Source organism: Phyllobates terribilis, unplaced genomic scaffold (genome assembly GCF_046119375.1).
Source record: "Phyllobates terribilis strain yellow unplaced genomic scaffold, ASM4611937v1 Scaffold_7__3_contigs__length_470593459, whole genome shotgun sequence".
NCBI classification, from domain to species: domain Eukaryota; kingdom Metazoa; phylum Chordata; class Amphibia; order Anura; family Dendrobatidae; genus Phyllobates; species Phyllobates terribilis.
In genome coordinates this window covers 79,314,630-79,332,925 of record NW_027362767.1, presented here as the reverse complement: position 1 = coordinate 79,332,925, position 18,296 = coordinate 79,314,630, and the positions used below count along the sequence as shown (strand labels likewise).

At 40.6% G+C, this 18,296-nt stretch overlaps 1 protein-coding gene across 3 annotated transcripts in view; it reads right to left on the bottom strand.

The window, feature by feature from the left end:
• Nucleotides 1-18,296, bottom strand: part of UBR1 (ubiquitin protein ligase E3 component n-recognin 1) — a 117,378-nt gene that overhangs the window by 89,308 nt on the left and 9,774 nt on the right. For all 3 annotated transcript variants that reach the window (XM_073638850.1, XM_073638848.1, XM_073638849.1), the window contains exons 2-12: nucleotides 13,878-14,134; nucleotides 11,628-11,706; nucleotides 11,425-11,526; nucleotides 9,928-10,055; nucleotides 8,880-9,021; nucleotides 6,854-6,916; nucleotides 5,262-5,385; nucleotides 4,921-5,031; nucleotides 4,724-4,812; nucleotides 3,047-3,145; nucleotides 1,653-1,810 (exon numbers count right to left, since the gene is read on the bottom strand). In XM_073638850.1, coding sequence (XP_073494951.1) covers nucleotides 1,653-1,810; nucleotides 3,047-3,145; nucleotides 4,724-4,812; nucleotides 4,921-5,031; nucleotides 5,262-5,385; nucleotides 6,854-6,916; nucleotides 8,880-9,021; nucleotides 9,928-10,055; nucleotides 11,425-11,526; nucleotides 11,628-11,706; nucleotides 13,878-14,131 — 1,349 coding nt within the window. In that variant the 5' untranslated portion in view covers nucleotides 14,132-14,134. The remainder of the gene's footprint in view (nucleotides 1-1,652; nucleotides 1,811-3,046; nucleotides 3,146-4,723; nucleotides 4,813-4,920; nucleotides 5,032-5,261; nucleotides 5,386-6,853; nucleotides 6,917-8,879; nucleotides 9,022-9,927; nucleotides 10,056-11,424; nucleotides 11,527-11,627; nucleotides 11,707-13,877; nucleotides 14,135-18,296) is intronic.

Sequence of the window (18,296 nt, the reverse complement as noted above, 5' to 3'; positions counted from 1 at the left end):
GGAAGAATAGAGAGGTCCTTATCTTAGACATGTAGTTAAAGAGAGTTCAAGGTGTGGTGCTGGTGATGGAAGGTCCGTGTGCGTACAGTTGCAGATCCTACCCGTATCTGAAGAGACACAGAACCAGATGAAGAAATTACCCCAGAAGAACAGAAACGGAGACTGCAGCGCTGGAAACCGTGATTTGATAACTGCAAAGTGGGAAGATTCAGGAAGATGCAACTGATGAAGACAATGGAGAAAGGGCGCCAGAGAGGAGGAGCCGAAAATGCACGGCTGAAACTGGATAGGCTAGGAAGAACAACGCTGGAGGTAGGCTGCTGCACTGGAGACGGGCCACGAGGAAAGAGTGGGGAAAAAAAAAGCCAGGACATGCTATTAGCTGGCCGGGATGCAAAGGCGTGGTTTAACGGAAGTAGGCCTCGATTAAGCCAGGGACTTAAATAAAAAAATAAATAAATAAAAAAAAAAAATGAAGAAGTGGTCCTGTTGAAGTCTTCAAGGCCAGGAGCAACGCTGGAAAGTGAATTCCCTCCCTGCACACATCTCGGTATTTTGGGCAAGGACCATGTTTGGATGCTCCAAACGCTCTAGATATGTTAGGTGGGTAGAGTAACTGATTAAAGGGAACCTGTCACGTCCTAGCTACTATCTACACTGCCCCCATAGCGTTGTTAGTGATGCAATGTGCATCACTAACAAGCTTTTTTCATGAAAATCGGTGGTAGTATAATGATTTTATAACCTTTAATATACTTAGATCCTACCTGCTCATTCAGTCATAGGGGTGTGATTCTCTCATTAAGTCATGGTTGGGTGCAGAATTCAGTCAGTGCTGGCACCACCCATGTATTTGAATATTACTCCCGGCGAGAACTATTATTTTGGGGGGCGCAGGTGCATTTGTACATGTCCGGCTGCCTGCGCAGTGAGGCTGTGTGATTACCAGCTTCATTGCGCACGCGCTATATTCCCGCAAGTGCGCAGTGAGGCTGTGTGGTTACAAAGAGTACTGCAGTCTTCACTTTATTTGTAAACAGCATGTATACTGAACTTATTTCCTCTGTGCGCCTTCTTTTTCTACACCTTGTTTTCTCTGCCCTCCCTAAGACTTAATATGCTTTCTCCTTTATCGATACTGTGGAAATATGTACATCTCCAGTTTCTTGCTATTGCCAACACTAATGGAAAAGGCCATAAAAGGCAGAAAGCTGTCAGAACCGAGCAGGAGCGGTGACACATTTTAAACATTTTTTTGCAGATCGTTCAGCTGGACACAAGGACTTACAAAATCTCTGCTGTAGAAAAATGATCTACAATCCTGCTGTAACTTCATTTCAAAAAGGTTACTTCTACCCTAGACTACTGAATGGTGCCCAAAATAAAAACTTGCAATTCTGCGTAGAACTCAAAAGAGCAGAGCGATTTCAGATTAGCAGCTAGTAGAATTATGAATGCAGCTGTGGATGATAAATTGCCATAATACAGGCTGTAACTTAGGATAAGGCCAAGATAAGTAATGCATTGTATTTACAAAACCACACAAATGTCCATGTAAATTACAAAATGCTTCCCAAGGATGGAGAGAAATGATTCAATGAACTTTTTCAGCCTCAAAAGTTAATAGGCAAGTGACAAATATAAAAACCTACTTGAAGTCGAAGATGATGGCGTACACTCTGCAGAACCTATCCTGCCTGTAACCCTGAAAATTAAACTTATTTTCTGGATCTAGATACTCAGGAAGGACGTCCAACAGGGTCTCCGTGATGACTTTGATAACATTTTGTTCTTCAATAAGCATTCGAGCCTGGAAGAAAATATCTTGTAAGGATTGTTGTTATTTCTCCTACTACATTGCAGATTTACTATATTAAGGATTTGTCCGAGTCAGCAAAAGCAATTGTATATACCCCCATTAGGGAGTTAGGAGTTGACCCTCTTCCACTACCCAGAAAAGGAGTAATAGAATTTTCCACAAAAGACAAACACATCCATGATTGACACAAAAAAGTAGAGTTGGTGCAATTCGATGTGTCCTGCAGTAAATTAGACACGGCAGTGTTCAGTGGCCTATGCACAGGAGTACAGCCTCTCCCCTGACAAAATTCGCAGCACTTTTCATTAGCGAGCCTGGCATGACATCACGCCACAACGATCATGTTGCGCCAGGCTGGCTAATCAATAAAAATGCTGTGGAAGCCAGCAGGTGAAAGACAATACCCCCCACTCCTGGGCAAAAGCCACAGAACACTGTCGTGGCCACTGTAATGGCATGTGCAAATAAATGCACACCAAGTAATAAGAAGTGAGGCTGTCTACTACTAGGATACCCCTATTTGAATAATGTAGTAAATAACAGATACTCCCCTCCCATGCCAGCGATGTTGGCTCTGGGTCTCCCAGGGCTCTCATGACACTGGCTGCAGGGATCACATGGCACAACAATCAGTGAGAACTAGTGGGCTGCGCTAACTTCCTTCATCCAAACCTCGAACAAACGGATGACTCAAGAGTTTAGCAGCCGAAGAACAGCCACTGATTGTTTTGCCACGCGAGTCCTGCAGCTAATGACATGATGCATGGCATGGACATTGTGGGAACGGCGCATTTGTTATTTTATAAGTGGAACTACTCTGTTTACAAAGCGGTTGTTGAAGTAGTGGACAACCCTTTAACTTTGCTATTCCACCCAAATCCAACAAATAGCGCAACAATACCAGACATTGCCTGAGAATAAGAACGGGGCTGTATCAGGAAAAAACAAACAAACAAAAAAAAAAAAACAGACTACCTTTTCTGAATCTAGTAAAGTAACAATATACAGATCCTGCATGCAAGGTATAAGCAAAGAAATAATTCAGACTTTCTGTAATAGCCACAAAGATCTCCCACAATGTACATGTGCAGTGCCAGTGCTATGCCGTGACATTAGTAAGAGGTTTCAATGAATGCCATTAAATATATGCAGGTTTGCACTTAATTTACTTATGTAAAAGGAAAGAAAAAAAATATAAAAGTGTTATAACCAGCTGTATCTACATACCAGGGTGGGAACAGTGAACACCTGCACCGAAAATGCTGTAACTGAGATGTTTCTGTCTCGGTCATCATCCATGTATTCCTTCTGAACCTTCTTATAACACTAAAAAATAAAAATATTATTACGTCTTGACTGTCTCAAGGAGCACTGAACAAGGAAGTTGCGCATGTCAGCGTAATACATTAATTTTTTTTTATCGATTTGCAACAATTTAAAAAAATAAATATATGAAACCTTGTCCCCCCAATCCCTTTAAGTCCTAGATTTTTATGGAATTTGGACCTAGTGTAGTGTAAACTATAAAAAGCCTTCCAGGCTACTATGCCAGCCAAATGACATCAGAGATGTCTGGGTTTGGCTACAGTCTCTATTCCCCAACAAGTTGCTCAATTTTTCGCTTATTTTTACATTTGTTTTATTACAATCAACCACCTGAACTGATGAAAAATGTGACCCAAATTCATCAAGCCATTCTGGAAGATTGGCATCGGACCATTGATGAACTCGTGGAGTTGACTGGGATTTCAGAGAGTTCCAGTCAGTGAATTTTAGCAGAGGAATTGGGCATTAAAAGAGCTGCAGCAAAACTCGTGCCTGGCCTGCTCACACCCTTCCCAAAAAGAAACAAAACTTCATAACCACACATTTTCATATGAATCAGCCAACACAAAATAGGCAAAAGATTCAACAACTAGAGAAACAAACATCAGTGTAGTCAGACGCAACCTTCCCAACGTTGCTGGCATACAGACCAAGATGGGTTCTGCCAACTTTCACCTAGTGGCGAAAGCCCGTACTGCAAACGCCCCGTCCTCCAGAAGACTGACAGTTTCTCTTGGGTACCCCCTCGTCTGTCTGATCCCGGGTCGCTGATTGGTCCGGCCGCGGCATTTCAGAAAAACATGGCGGCCATTAGCGGCTCATGTGTGGCACGGAGGTCAGCGGCGATGCAGCCGGGAGATGCTGCCGGCTGCTCGCAGCATAAGTCCCCCGACCGCAGGCGCCGCTGACCTACATGCGGCTATCGTCGGAAGATAAGCGGCTACGGCCGCTTATCTCCCGAGGACAAGTGTGACGCCCCTCCCCTCCCGTCCCTCCCCCCGCTCGATCAGGACCCCGGCACCATACTTACCACCCCCCCCCCTCCCACCCATTTAATCGTTAAGAAATGGAAGCTCATTAACTGATGAGATTACAGTTCTGAAATAAAAAAAAAAAATTGTTGAAAAACACAAAGGGTTTTGAAAAACAGCAAGCTGGAAAGTTAAAAGGGCCAAATTCATCATTTACGGGTTTTATTTATTTTTTTTAAGTCCGTTTATTTCATTTTATTTTTGCATTGTGGTATTCGTATTTTGCGCAAAATAAAACATACTGGTCTTTACTAGTATTTGACCTGGATTGCGACTTTGCACATTTTGATAAATGGGGCAAAAGGTGTCGAAATTTATGAATCAGGCGAAAACATCTGGAAACCCCAAACCTCACGCACAAAGAACATAAAACAAAAAAACACATAATGGACCTTAGAAAAGCCGCAGAAAAAAAAAAAGAAATAGAATTAGGAGAGAACGAAAAACAACAATAACTAGAAAAAAAAAAAAAGAAGAGGGTGGAATTGCAATAATGAATTGGGCATGAAAAGTATATAAAAAAAAACCCAGAAGATTTAGCATTTACCTTCACAAACTCAATGGCAAACAATTTCTTGAAATCCATCTCCTTGAAGAAACTACTAAAGATCAGATCATGGACCACTTTTCTGAATCCTAAAAAGAAGAGTTCTATTTAAATGGGTTGTCCAGGCTGGGGGCTGAAGTCTGCAGTCATTGTATTCCCAGCACATCAATGGCAGTGACTACAAACAAGGTACTGACCTGTATGAAGTCTGGCATCATAGAGGATAAATGAACTAACATGGCACTGTTCCTTTAAAGTGCTAATTTGTGGCTCTAAGCACATTTGACAGAAGATCTGACGAAAGTCACCTATAAATCAGAAGACCGATTATTACTAGATTTATCATTATATATATTAAATTAATGAACAGATTACACTAAAGATTGAATGGAGAAATGATGAAAAGTTACATTGCTAAGTAATACGAGTGGCAAGGATTTCTAATCTATTTTTTGACTTTACATCAAAGCCCTTCTTATGGTTTCAAAGAACTCTAAAACATAGCACAAAAAGAATAAACTTAACAGGGAGAACTTACTTGAATAGGCCAAAAGCTTGTTTAACCAGATTCCAAGACTACGGGCAGACGTTTGATGCGCAATTACCAGAAAATTAAGAACTTCAACACGTAAAGCTCGAGGAGAAACACTTTCAGAAAATACCTGAGATTAAAAAAAACAAAACAGATATAAAACAACAGTGACAGTAGAATAAAACAAAGAATCAGTAAGTCTTGGGGACTGTCTCTACTTCCAAGGTTAATGTACTACTCCCCGAAATACAGGGAGCAGGGTGCTCCTGAAGGTCAATGTGGAGACAACCTTCAAAACCATAGGGTTCCCCAGTTGGGTGGTATTCATGTGAACCTTACAGAGATGCATCTAAAAGACTCATTACACTGTATTTAATGGCACATCAGGCACGAGCAACCGCTAACAGCAGTTTTTATCTCCCGACCCAGAATGGTTATTTGAGCAAGACAATGTTATTTAGGCATGGGGCTGTAAGGTGTTCAATGCCAGGCTATACTCTGTAGGATCCATCATGCAATAGGTGGAGAATTTATGGGACAGTTATTAACACTGTATAGCCCATTGTTTGTGTGGTGTTGCACTTCACTTTACTCCTTATTTACCAAGGGAAGCTGGAGACAAGAGAATAAATTTGTATTTAACAAAACTTCCCAGATTATTAATAATTATTATTATAATATAGAAGCATAAGCAAATTTGTGAAGACAGGTCAGGAAATATTCCATTGAAGCGGACTCCCAGAATGAATGTCTTTGGTGTGACCTTAGCACCCCTGTCCAACACTGGGGGTAATGATGCACTTACAGCTCCTCACTCTCCCCGCCCCCCCCCCAGCTAGCTCCACCCTACCCTGGCTGATTGACAGGTTGGTTGATCTGGTTCTCTGGCCACGGACCTATAAATCAACAAAAGGAGGGTGCTGCTAGTTCGTGAATAAAAGCCTGAGGATGCAGAGCTGTAAGTGCATCCACAAAAAAGCACTTCCAGACAAGTATACAGAGCTTTGAAACGCGATTTCTCACCGGTCATAAAAGGTATCGACTGGGGGGGAGCAGAAAAGTTTGACAGGTTCCATTTAAGTTATGTTTGGTTTATTCATCTATATAATAAATGACAGATGACTTATATTGCACAATTAGAGTTTGAAATATCAAGAATTATCCTTTACTGCTGCAATGCATCTACAATAAAAGGATCAAAAACGGCCTTCTGCTTTTTTCTCCAGCTCCTATACAGACTTCTATGTCCATGGTTGCAGACTACAAATGAATCCCACATAGTCTGATCCTGCAGCCACAGTCCCAGCTAGCTGAACTTTACTTCTAGATTACTTCTTGTTAACCTACCAAATGTACGTCGAGAACAGATTGACCGACTGTAATGGCGGCTTATAAATAAGTTCTAGAACACATGGCAAACCTAGCAATGCTACGTCTGGGTGTCCTCCAGGTAACTCTGATTTCCTCCAACAGTCCAAAAAAAAACAAAAAACTAAACATACTAGGAAAGCAATGCAGAATATGTTGACACATACATATCTATATATAAGCAAGGATAATAAATAAAAAAAGTTTGTTAGCTGTAAAACAAGGATTACCTTGATATTTTGTGCAATTTTTTGACATTCTTCCAAAGTGCCTTCTTTAACAGTTGTACGGCCCTGTTTCAAGAGGTTGAAAAGATATTATTTGTGTTTTCCACATTAAAAGGGACTGTTCATAATCGAAAGACATTTGTGGCTTTCTAGCACTGGATTAGTTCGGTACACATCAGTCTCCTACTGACTATAGCGGCTGTCAACGTTGGCACCTGAAAAAGGCTGGGACAGAGATGGCAGAAGTCATGGTCACCCAGCACCATCTGACTGCCGCTAGCACTTTGTTTTAGCAATAAGACGAAGTTTCACCAATTACACCTACTCCCCATTGCATAGCGGTGGCATATTATATGGATAAATCTCTGAGGATGTACTAAACGTTACTCCTCAAAACTTTTGGGTACATTAAATCAAGATGTAAATATCTCCAATGGTTAATAACCCCCTTACAACGACTCCATTAACTTCCGTTACAGGAGTTTTATTAGATTCCTCAGTTCCCCATTTCCCAACTTGCCAGTCAACTACTTGAAAGTCAAAAAACAGTGCTTCGCAGTAAAGGCTCTAACATCAGTAAGTTCTCTGCTCTATGGCACATTGGGACAGTAGAGACAAATGGCTCCGACCCATCACTCATGCTCGTATGGCAGTGAGATTTGATCAGAAGCTTTATCCAGGAAGAATTTTGCTCTTAGTCACCAACTTTCAGAAATGGAGAGTCTAAAACCCATCACAGAGCTATAGTACTTCTGAGAGGTTGCCCGACAGGTTTCCACACTTTCTGGCTTTTGAAGGTGAGGGCTGGCACCCCGCATAACGCTCCTAATACGATAGGAAAGTGGTTTCACTTTGGCACGAAATATTTTCCACTATGTGGTGAACCATAACACCCCTGTAGAAATAGCACTGCTATAACCTTGCACCTAATCTCTAAGATTAAAATCTGACTATTCAGATGTTTAGTTTCAGCTTGAAGACTAAAAGGACTCAATCTTTGGAGATCATTAACTTACCAAACTAGATGATTATTGTGGGAAAAAAAAAAAGCTATAGATTTTCTTAAATGTATGATAAGTGTTATTGTCTTGAAGCCTAATCTTAGCCATTATGGCATAATGTTTTTCATTTCCCCCATGGTTAAAGGTGTGGTCAGGAAATTTACCACTGATGGCCTATCTTTAGGATAGGCCATCAATGTCCAATTAGTGGGGGTGCAAAACCTGCCGAACAGCCATTCCCGGTGTCAGCTGGAACTGCAAAGCTCATCTCCATCAACTGTATAGTGGCTATGGCCCATCTGCCCCCTATTCAAATCAATAGGGGGCAGACGTGCAGTACCTGGCTGTAGCCATTATTCGATCAATGGAGCTGTGCAGCTGCCCCTGTGAGCAGTCCCGGCCGCTATCGACACCGAGAACAGCTGATCGGTGGGGTGCCGGGTTTTGCACAGCCACCGATCAGACACTGAATTATCTATCCTAAAGGATAGGCAATCAGTGTTAAAGTTCCGGACAACCCCTTTAAGCGGCAATTTCATATTTCAATAAGTGTTCGATTATGAGGTCTGTGCCTGTAATGGCTTTAAATAAGCTTTTATTAAAAGGTATTAACCAATTTCAGAAAGCCTCTACCACTCACAGAAAAAAAGATAAAAAAAATTCCTTACTCACCCTCCCCAGGACAAGTTCTCAGTCTGTTATTGCCTGTAGCGCTGACATAACGCAGACAGTGCTGCAGCCAATAACTGAGTTTAGCGGATCTGCCCAAGTTGGCAGCACAGCCCGCTATGCTCACCAATTGGCTGAGGAGCTGTTGCTGTGACGTCAGTGCAGCGGACAGTAACACACTGGGAGTAGATGTAGAGACTCAGTGCTGAACCTGGGGAGGGTGAGTAAAGAACACTTTGTCTTTTTAAAAAGCCAAAACTAACTAAGGCTGAGGAATTGGTTTTTCTAAACTAAAAAAAAAAAAACCTAACCCCTAAAGGTTTAAAATGTTACTAGTGTAAAATAAACCATTCACTGACCTCTCTCTCGGCTGCATTGGCTATTGCCTGAGACTCTTTCATGTCACGGCCTAAGGATCTTTGCAGACTGTAAATAAAGTGATCATTGGTGTGGTGTTCATCGCTGTACACCACACAGTAGTAAAGGTCTGGCCTGTCTGGGCTGCAGAGGAAAAGGAGGCTGGTCAGGACAACTCCGTTCATTACATGCAGTCATATAAATAGTAGTTAAAGCCCCCACACCTGCAAAGCGCTCTATCCTTCCCTTGGTTTTGTGTAGCACCAGTTGGGGGGAGAGAAAGTTATGGCTGTACATGTTGCCAAACAAGAAATGTATATGTGTCACCTTTAGATAAAGAAAGAAGTGACTGAACTGTTTGCCATGGGCAAACCTAAAGATGTTTTCAGATATTCTATGTATATGGTTTATATGTAGGGGGATGCAAGTCAGATCATATCTCACTTTTCACTGTCGGCAAATTGAGATTCTAATTTAGTTTTTATCTCAAGTCATGTGGCAAGGCTCGTTAAAGAGTCAATATTGACTTTCAGAATCGCAGCTTCCAATAGGTGGCGTTAGAGTTCTAGTCTTGTTCCTCTCTGAAGAGACAATTTGTATATTTAATTTCCCAGGGGAGCATGTGTGGCCTCCAAGTCTCCTCACTCAGATGCCAGGCCTGGCTTGTCACTCTCCACAAGGAGAAACATTATTACTTGGCCCCCTCTCTGTACGGCAGTTTCACATGCTGCCACGTGTCCATGTCCATGGCATTTATTGTCTGCTTGTGTGAACATTTAGTTATCCCTCGATCCCTGTTGTACCAATACATTACATCCCTTTTATCTCCACTGCTCCCTAGCTCTCCCCTTTCCTCTTTGTTTCTGGAGGGGATCCCGTTTCCCATCCAGGGCAGTCGATATGAATACTTTTTCAGGGCACTGTATACAAGTATATTATAAACTTAGATATAAAATTAATGTTGCGGGAACACTACGTAGTTGCCAGATATTGTGGAATAGTAGAAGCTAAAAAGGCAGGTGGGCTTTACAGGAAGCATCTGTGTGTTACCCCGTTTTAAGGTAAGTCGGAAGACTCTGATTTCCCTCGATCAGCATGTCCACAATGTACTGGATGACAACAGGTAACAATTTCCTTGTATGGGATAAAAGCTCTTCAGTTAAGCGAAATCCAGTATCCTGAAAGACAAATAATTCAGCTATATTATACTACAGGCTACTGCATTAATACACTTTCTGGATTATTGGTGTAAGCCATATATAAGCTTTTGTTGAAAGAATATTCTAAATATTGACTTCTATTCCAAGCAATAGTAAATAATTAGCAATCATTGTACAGGTCCTGCTGTCCAACAGTTATAGTTGGTCTCAGACAAAAGAAAAAAAAAAAAGTTTAATCTATTAAGAACAGCTGAAAAAGTAAATGAGCAGTAACTTGCCTATATTTTAATCAATAGGGAGGCAGATGTGCAGTACCCGGCTGCAGCCACTATTCTGAGGACGGAGCTGTGCAGTGCACCTTCGTAACGGAGTAGTTCCGGCTGCCGACACTTGGAACAGTTAATCGGCGGAGGTGCCAGATGTTGCATCCCTGCCGATCAGACCATTGATGACTAAGGATAAGCCATCAATGTTAAAGTCCTGGATAACCCCTAATACTTCCTCTTCCCTGTGGTGGCGCTTTTCATTTTATATATGTTGTAGGATTCCATCACAGAATATAGTTAAATAGCTTAAGATTTCAACATTGGAATACCTTGAATTCTGCCTAATATTTGGGGACAGTCTTCACAAAAAGGGATAGTTCAAAGTAGACATCCCTGTAAGTGGTGCACTGAGGATGGTCTATACAAGAAGTAATGCAGTTAACAGGTAGAAGGACAGTAAAAATGTACTTCAGCATATATAATAGGGCAAGTATAAAAATTGTATATATTTTTTTAATTATTATTTTTTTAATGGTTTGGGAGGGGGTTGCTATAAACAAGAAAAAAAACAAAACTCCAGATTTTTTTTTTTTTTATATATATATATATATATATATATATATATATATATATATATATATATATATATATATATATATATATATATATATATATATATATATATATATATATATATATATATATATATATATATATATATATATATATATTTTTTTTTTTTTTTTAAAAAAACATTTATCACATTGGTTACATAATTCATCATTTTATATGTTCACAGATCAGATGTGGCAATACCAAATTTATATATGTTGTTGCTTTCTTTTTACAGGTGGCAAAAGTTAAATGGCACTTAAGGTATTAACAACAGCGACCTGAGCCAACTCCGGTAGCTGCTATTAGAGGCAGATGGCGGCTCCATAACACAGTTGGCATCTGCCATGTGGAAAGTTGGCTCAGTTCCCAAGCCTGTTCCACACCGACGTGACATATGTACTTTGGGAAGGACTTAAATAAAATATATATATATATATTTTTTTTACATTTGATTATGTTAGGTTTACATAAGTACCGCAAATATATGCATCAAATGAACATCACACCTGATCGGATGCGCTCGGCTCATGAATTTTGCAGTACGGCCCAGACTTCCAAGCTTCTGTGTCTCCACAATCGCAGAAACCCCCTCCCATTGAGGAGTGCATCTGTAAGGTTATAGATCATTACTCAATGACTGACAAATTCGTTTTTTTTTCATAGAATTCTTTCTATATATCCACGTAATGTACACAGCAGTGACATATACCTTGTAGCGGTGATTTCTGTGAATGCTGTTCTGAAAGCAGTCCATGCAAAGAACACAGGTTGGATCAATAGCACAGTCCCTAAAGAGAAAAAACAAAAATTGTACACTTCCTATGTTCCATTAACATTTGTTGGCAATAAGAAAAAATAATTTGGGCTGTAAAAGTAGAAAATTTGGCATCTAAATAATTTTACAACATACTAATGTATATATGCCAATACCCAAAACTCATGCTGTATGTAAACCAGGATATAGTAAAAGGACAAGGTACTGAATAGACATGGGTGGGGGGAGAACTGACCTTTTAGGGTCATGTTTTTTCCCCCTCTATAACACTGACCAATCATAAGCAAGAGGCGTCATGTAGGGGGAAGAAGTACACGCCCACAAAGACTCCTCTCTGGTAATTTCCCTTTGGACTTGTCAAATTCTAAGCTATACTTTCCAAGCCAATATTTCCACAATAGAGAAAAGAAATTAAAAGATAAAAACTACGTCAAACTCAGCTCTGCAGCCACTATTCCATGATATGTCCAGTTTTACATGCCAAACCTGGTGAAAGGTGCACTTTAAAATCAAGCCTACAATTACTGAGAAAAAAAAATGACAAAAGTGAAGGAGTGAGAACAATAAAATCTTTTTTTGGAAATCACTTCCATTACGTTTTTTTTTTTGTTTTTTTTGCTTCCATACAGCAACACAAACAGGCGTTGGTAGGTGATGACTCCTAGGTTACCATGGCTAATCAGTGCTGGCACTGACAAAATTTGTAGTGAAAGTTAACAAAAAAAATTATTGTGCACACTAAACATTTTTTGGCATCGCTCTATATGCGGATGATGTTCTGCTTTTCTTGGAAGACTCTGGGGAGTCTCTGGTAGGGACAATAAATATTTTTAAACGTTCGGGACACTATCGGGATCAGAGATTAATTGGGATAAGTCCAATATGATGGTAGTAGATGATAGGGCTGATGACCTGATCGTTGCAGAGGGCGGAGAGCAGTTGGCAGTTGTGATCTGTGTCTTAGGTTATGTGGAAGAGATACAGGTTGTCTTGGGTATTTTGCTTGTCTTTGGTTTTTCTCTGTCTAGTGGCCTTATGTGAACATGCATTTACATTTTGCATGCACATCAATTTACATTTCAGTTCAGACTCCCAGGTTTTTTCTTTGTAGTTTAGTGTGCTTTAGTGCATATAAGGGTGTGGCCGCCCTTTGTCTGAGCTGAAAGGCTCATTCTGCCTCTCAGGTCTATGCTTCTACTAGGGGTTCAGTCTCTCTGCCCTTATCCATATGTATGTCACTTGACAAATGGTAAGGTTTTAATAGTACAGTTAGGACTGTCCCATAAGGGTTACCGTGACGTCGTGGGATGGCTATTACATTATTTTGATCAAAATTATGTTAACTAAATACCCTTTATTATTTATCATTTTTGCACTGTGCGATTTATCCATTTACTTCAAGTTATTTGGGCATTTTGCTTGTCTTTGTTTTTTCTCAGGTTAACATGTATCAGTTAGCAATTGCTAGGTTACTGTATGTAGCTTGGAAATTAATAGCCAGACACTGGATAAATGAAGACCCTCCAAATCAGGAATTTTTTTTTTTTTTTTAGACAGTCTGATTTTATTATTAATATTGAATTGGGTATCTATAAGAAAAGGAAGAAGGGGAAAATGTTTGATAAATTGTGGAAGCCATGGGTGGCGAGATGATGTATCCTGAAATGTTACATCTCTGATCAAGTGATGTTTATCTATAGATGGGGGAGAGGGAAAGGGATAATTGGTAATCTGTGAAATGTTGAAAGATTGTAATTTGGTTTCAAATTGTTTAAAAAAAAAAAAAAAAATTGGGCAAATAACTAGGGGTACAGTTTTAAATTAATGTTGACCCCCTTTGTTTTGCAGCTATATTAACGTGCGAGTAACACAATGTATTGTCCCATGATCAGAAGATAAATGAATGGGCTTGACATGACAGGTAAGGAAAACATGCCTTGGGGTGTAGCCATAGTTCTCGGCAGCACAACTCCTGTTTACACAGGACAATGTGCTGGCGAGAACGATGATATTTTATGCTGCACAGAAGAAAATTTCAGCTGCAATTACAGTTTACCAACCATAGACAAATTTTGTGTGACCCCTGTTCTAGTGATCGCTGGGAAGGGGAGGGGGGGCTCAGATGTGGCTTTTGAGCAGGTCCTGATACAGCCCATAGCTAATAATCCATCGATTGAACCCTACCTGCACGAGTAGGTGGCTTCTCCGCTCCGAAACACTTTTCCGCATATTGGAGGAACTTCACTTTCACGTAGTTTTTCCATGAAGGTATTGGGGTCTTCGCCAAACAGGTACCATTCTATGGGCGTTAGGATACAATCCTGATATATCTGCTCCTGATCATCTGCTTGAGACTGGAAGCCATTTGTGTACAAAGCGGGGACGTATTTGGCCAAAAAATTATAAAAGTTTGAAGCAAAGTCCACTGTAGTGTCCATGAACTGTTAAAAAAGAAAAATGTTGTTATCAGAACAAATTTATTACCAGAACCGACTACAAACATACTAAGCATTTTCAGACAGTTTTGGAATAATTATTTTGTGTTTCACCATCTGCAGTTTTCACTGATCGACAGGAATATTCATCATCCAGATCATCTGACCATTAGATGGGCGTATTATTTTTTTCTCTTTCTAAAAAGGGAATTGGTCACCAGATTTTAGCTCCCTAATCTGAGAGCACCAATCAGCGGTGTGAGCCGGGTTATACGGAGCTCAGCATTCAGAGCACGGCTAGACCTGCAAATATAAGAAGGATTTTTAAATTAAAACTGGAGCAAGCAGCCCAGTAAGTGTCACATCCCCAGAATCAGCGTCTCTGCCCCTACATCATGGTGCTCTTAAGATTAAATTGACAAAAACTTGCTAACAATTTCTCTGTAGGTTATAGGAGTTATCCATCTTCTGACACCTGCAGCACGTCAATTTCTCTTGTGGGTAAGCTGAGTTTTATGTGCATATTTTTCCACATTGAATGGGATTCGATGCGGAAACTCTGCAGGTAAAAAAACCCATACACTGCTGTAGAGAGTTTCCACTAAAACACACAAAGAAAACCACATGCCAAGTCAGAGCCAAACAGGAATAATTAAGCAAAGTAACTTGATTTGTAACATGACCTACAAAAAAAACAAAACAAGCAAAAGCGTCAAAAAATGTGAGAAAAACGGACTGTAAAAGCAAATTAAAACGAGGAAAAAAAAACAAAAAAAAAAAACACCAAGCGGTGTTTTACTGTGCAAGACATTTCTGGAATCTCATGCACACACTGCTTATCTTTTTCCTTGCAGATATGAAGCAGCTTCATATCTGCAACATGTCACTTCTTCAGGTATGTGCCCATGTTCTGCATTTGCAGATTTGAAACTTTAAATCTGCACCGAAAACGCATAAAAAATTAAGGTAAATAAGATGTCAAAAGTGCAAGTATTTTATGCACATTTTTTTCTGCTAAGAAATGTGTTTTTTTATGTAGAGGTTTCTGCTACATCAAAACAAATAAATCACCAAATACTGATCATGAAAACATGGCCCCACTATCAGTATGTGGTCAGTATTTTTTCTCAGGAGTAGAAGCCAAAACCAGGAGTGGAACAATCAGAGAAAAGGTAGAATAGAAACAAGTCGCCAATTCTGCATTTATCACCCACTCCTGGTTTTGACCAAATACTGATAGTGGGGCCGTGGCCTTAGGGTACAGTCAGACAGCTGCATTAGTCACGTGAGGATCACAGCGCCATGCACGGACTGGCCGGCGGCTCTCCTGACCCGAGTGACAGCTGCATAGAAACACATGCTCAAGTCAGGAGAGCCGCCGGCCGGTCAGAGCATTGCGAAGAGACCGTGTGGTCTATACTCAGACCATGAAACACTGAGGTGAGATGCCGGCCTTCTGCGCGAGAAACATGGCACTCTCACTGAGCTATAGGATGAAATTAACACGTTACTTTTTCTTAGTCTACAACATTAAATTTTTTTTTTTTTTTTGCTTCCTTCCAACAAAAGTAAAACAGAAGTATCACCTCATTACTTTATTTCTATCCTGGGGAAACGAGAAGTTGCTGGACTACATTCTACGGCAGAGCAGTGTCCGACGTGAGAATGCACGTTTTGGAGAAAGTCCAAGTGACATAAAAAGTTCGCCCACTGAATTTCCCAAACGGGGGAAAAAAAAAAAAAAAAGCAAGAACCACATTCACATTTTTTCTATAGCAAACTCTTTATTTGTACAGTGGTCACTTTTTTTTAAAGCTTACATATTGTCATGAAGATCCAACTTTTATAAAACAATACACCCGAGATTAAAGGAAATCTGTCACCAGGTATTCTTGCTATCCTATCCGTGAGTAGCATGATGTAGGGATAGAGACCCCGATTCCAATAATGTATCACTTACTAGGCTGCTTGCTGCAGCTTTGATAAAACTTGTCTGCTTTATCTGCTGTAGAGCTAGCAGTTCTCTGAATGCTCAGCCTTTTATAACCCAGTCCACATCACCGATTGCCAGCTTTCGGTGTACACTGTGCATAGGCAGAAAGCTGCCAATCAGTGGTTGGGATGGGGTTGGACTACATGGCTGCAGGTTTACTAGTCCTCTATTGATAACATCTGTTTTATCAGCAGGAGTTTATCAAAACTACAGCAAGCCACCCAGTAAGTGACATAACTGGAATCACGGTCTCTGGCTCTACATTCTGCTGTAAAAAAACAGGTGACAGATTCCTTTTAAATAAAGGATGAGGCAACTTTGCAACAAGCCTTAAATTATCATTTCCTATGTATGGCTATGACGCATAGCTATACTTTTAGTATAGTTTTAGAGTAGGCCGATCCAGTGCCCATTCTTCCCCCTATTTCTTATACCAAATAAAATGATGCAAAACTTGGTTGGGGGGGGGCGGGGCGGTTTAGGGAAATAACAGGGATCCTCACACCCACAAAGAACTTCCAGGCTAATTTGCATGAAGCTTCAGAGCAGGATTCCTCAGCATTGGCACATCTAATTTCTACAGGACATGTATTCTTATTCTACAGCCATAGCAGGAGCTTAATAAAGTAAAATCATACTGGACAAGCTCCCTATAACTTGATATTTCAAGGGGTTGTTTCGTGAAAATAAGGATAGGTGATAACTTCCTGAACGGTGGGAGGCGACCACTGGGATTGGCAAAGATTGTCAGAACAGGGAAGGTTATGCCTGTTAGAATGGAGAAACATGGTGGATGTCGGACCACCGCTCCATTCATTCACTATGAGGTTGTGTGTGGTCGAGCACATGAACGCTGTTTGCCCCAAAATAACGGGGACTTTTTTTTTTGCATAAAGAGGATTTGTCATTTCTCACTCGACATTTATTCACAGGTGTACACCACCAAAAAACACAGTAAAGTAATGAGAAGGGAAAAGAAGAAAAAGGTGTGAATAAAATGTCAACTTATTAGAATTGTTATTTAAAAGTTGGATATTTATCTTTACACGACACATGCATCTATAGATGCATATAGAGTCACAATCTAGGATGCTATTCGACAGTGACCCAAAAATTTCTAGTTGCACTGTGGTGCAAAAGTTATATTCTATAGGGATGCCTAACCCAGTCCCTTATAATAAATGGGTTCAGGCTATACAGTGAAGGAAATAATTATATGATCCCTTGCTGTTTTTGTAAGTTTGCCCACTGACAAAGACATGAACAGTCTATAATTTTAAGGGTAGGTTAATTTTAACATTGAGAGATAGAATATCCAAAAACAAATCTAGAAAATCACATTGCATAAATTAGATAAATTTATTTGCATTTTGCAGTGAGAAACAAGTATTTGATCCCTCTGGCAAACAACACTTAATACTTGGTGGCAAAACCCTTGTTGGCAAGCACAGCAGTCAGACGTTGTTTGGAGTTGATGAGGGTTGCGCACATGTCAGGAGGAGTTTTGGTCCACTCCTCTTTGCAGATCATCTCTAAATCATTCAGATTTTGAGGCTGTCGCTTGGCAACTCGGAGCTTCAACTCCCTTTCTATGGGATTAAGGTCTGGAGACTGGCTAGGCCACTCCATGACCTTACTGCGCTTCTTTTTGAGCCACTCCTTTGTTGCCTTGGCTGTATGTTTTGGTCATTGTCTTGCTGGAAGACCCAGCCACGACCCATTTTTAATGTCCTGGCGGAGAGAAGGAGGTTGTCACTCAGGATTTTACGGTACATGGCTCCATCCATTCTCCCACTGATGCGATAAAGTAGTCCGGTGCCCTTAGCAGAGAAACACCCCCAAAACATGTTTCCCCCTCCATGCTTGACAGTGGGGACGGTGTTCTTTGGGTCATAGGCAGCATTTCTCTTCCTCCAAACACGGCTAGTTGAGTTAATGCCAGAGCTGAATTTTTGTCTCATCTGACCACAGCACCTTCTCCCAATAACTCACAGAATCATCCAGGTGTTCATTGGGAAACTTCAGACGGGCCTGCACATGTGCCTTCTTGAGCAGGGGGACCTTTCGGGCACTGCAGGATTTTAAACCTTTAAAGGCGTAATGTGTTACCAATGGTTTTCTTGGTGACTGTGGTCCCAGCTGCCTTGAGATCATTAACAAGTTCCCCCCCGTGTA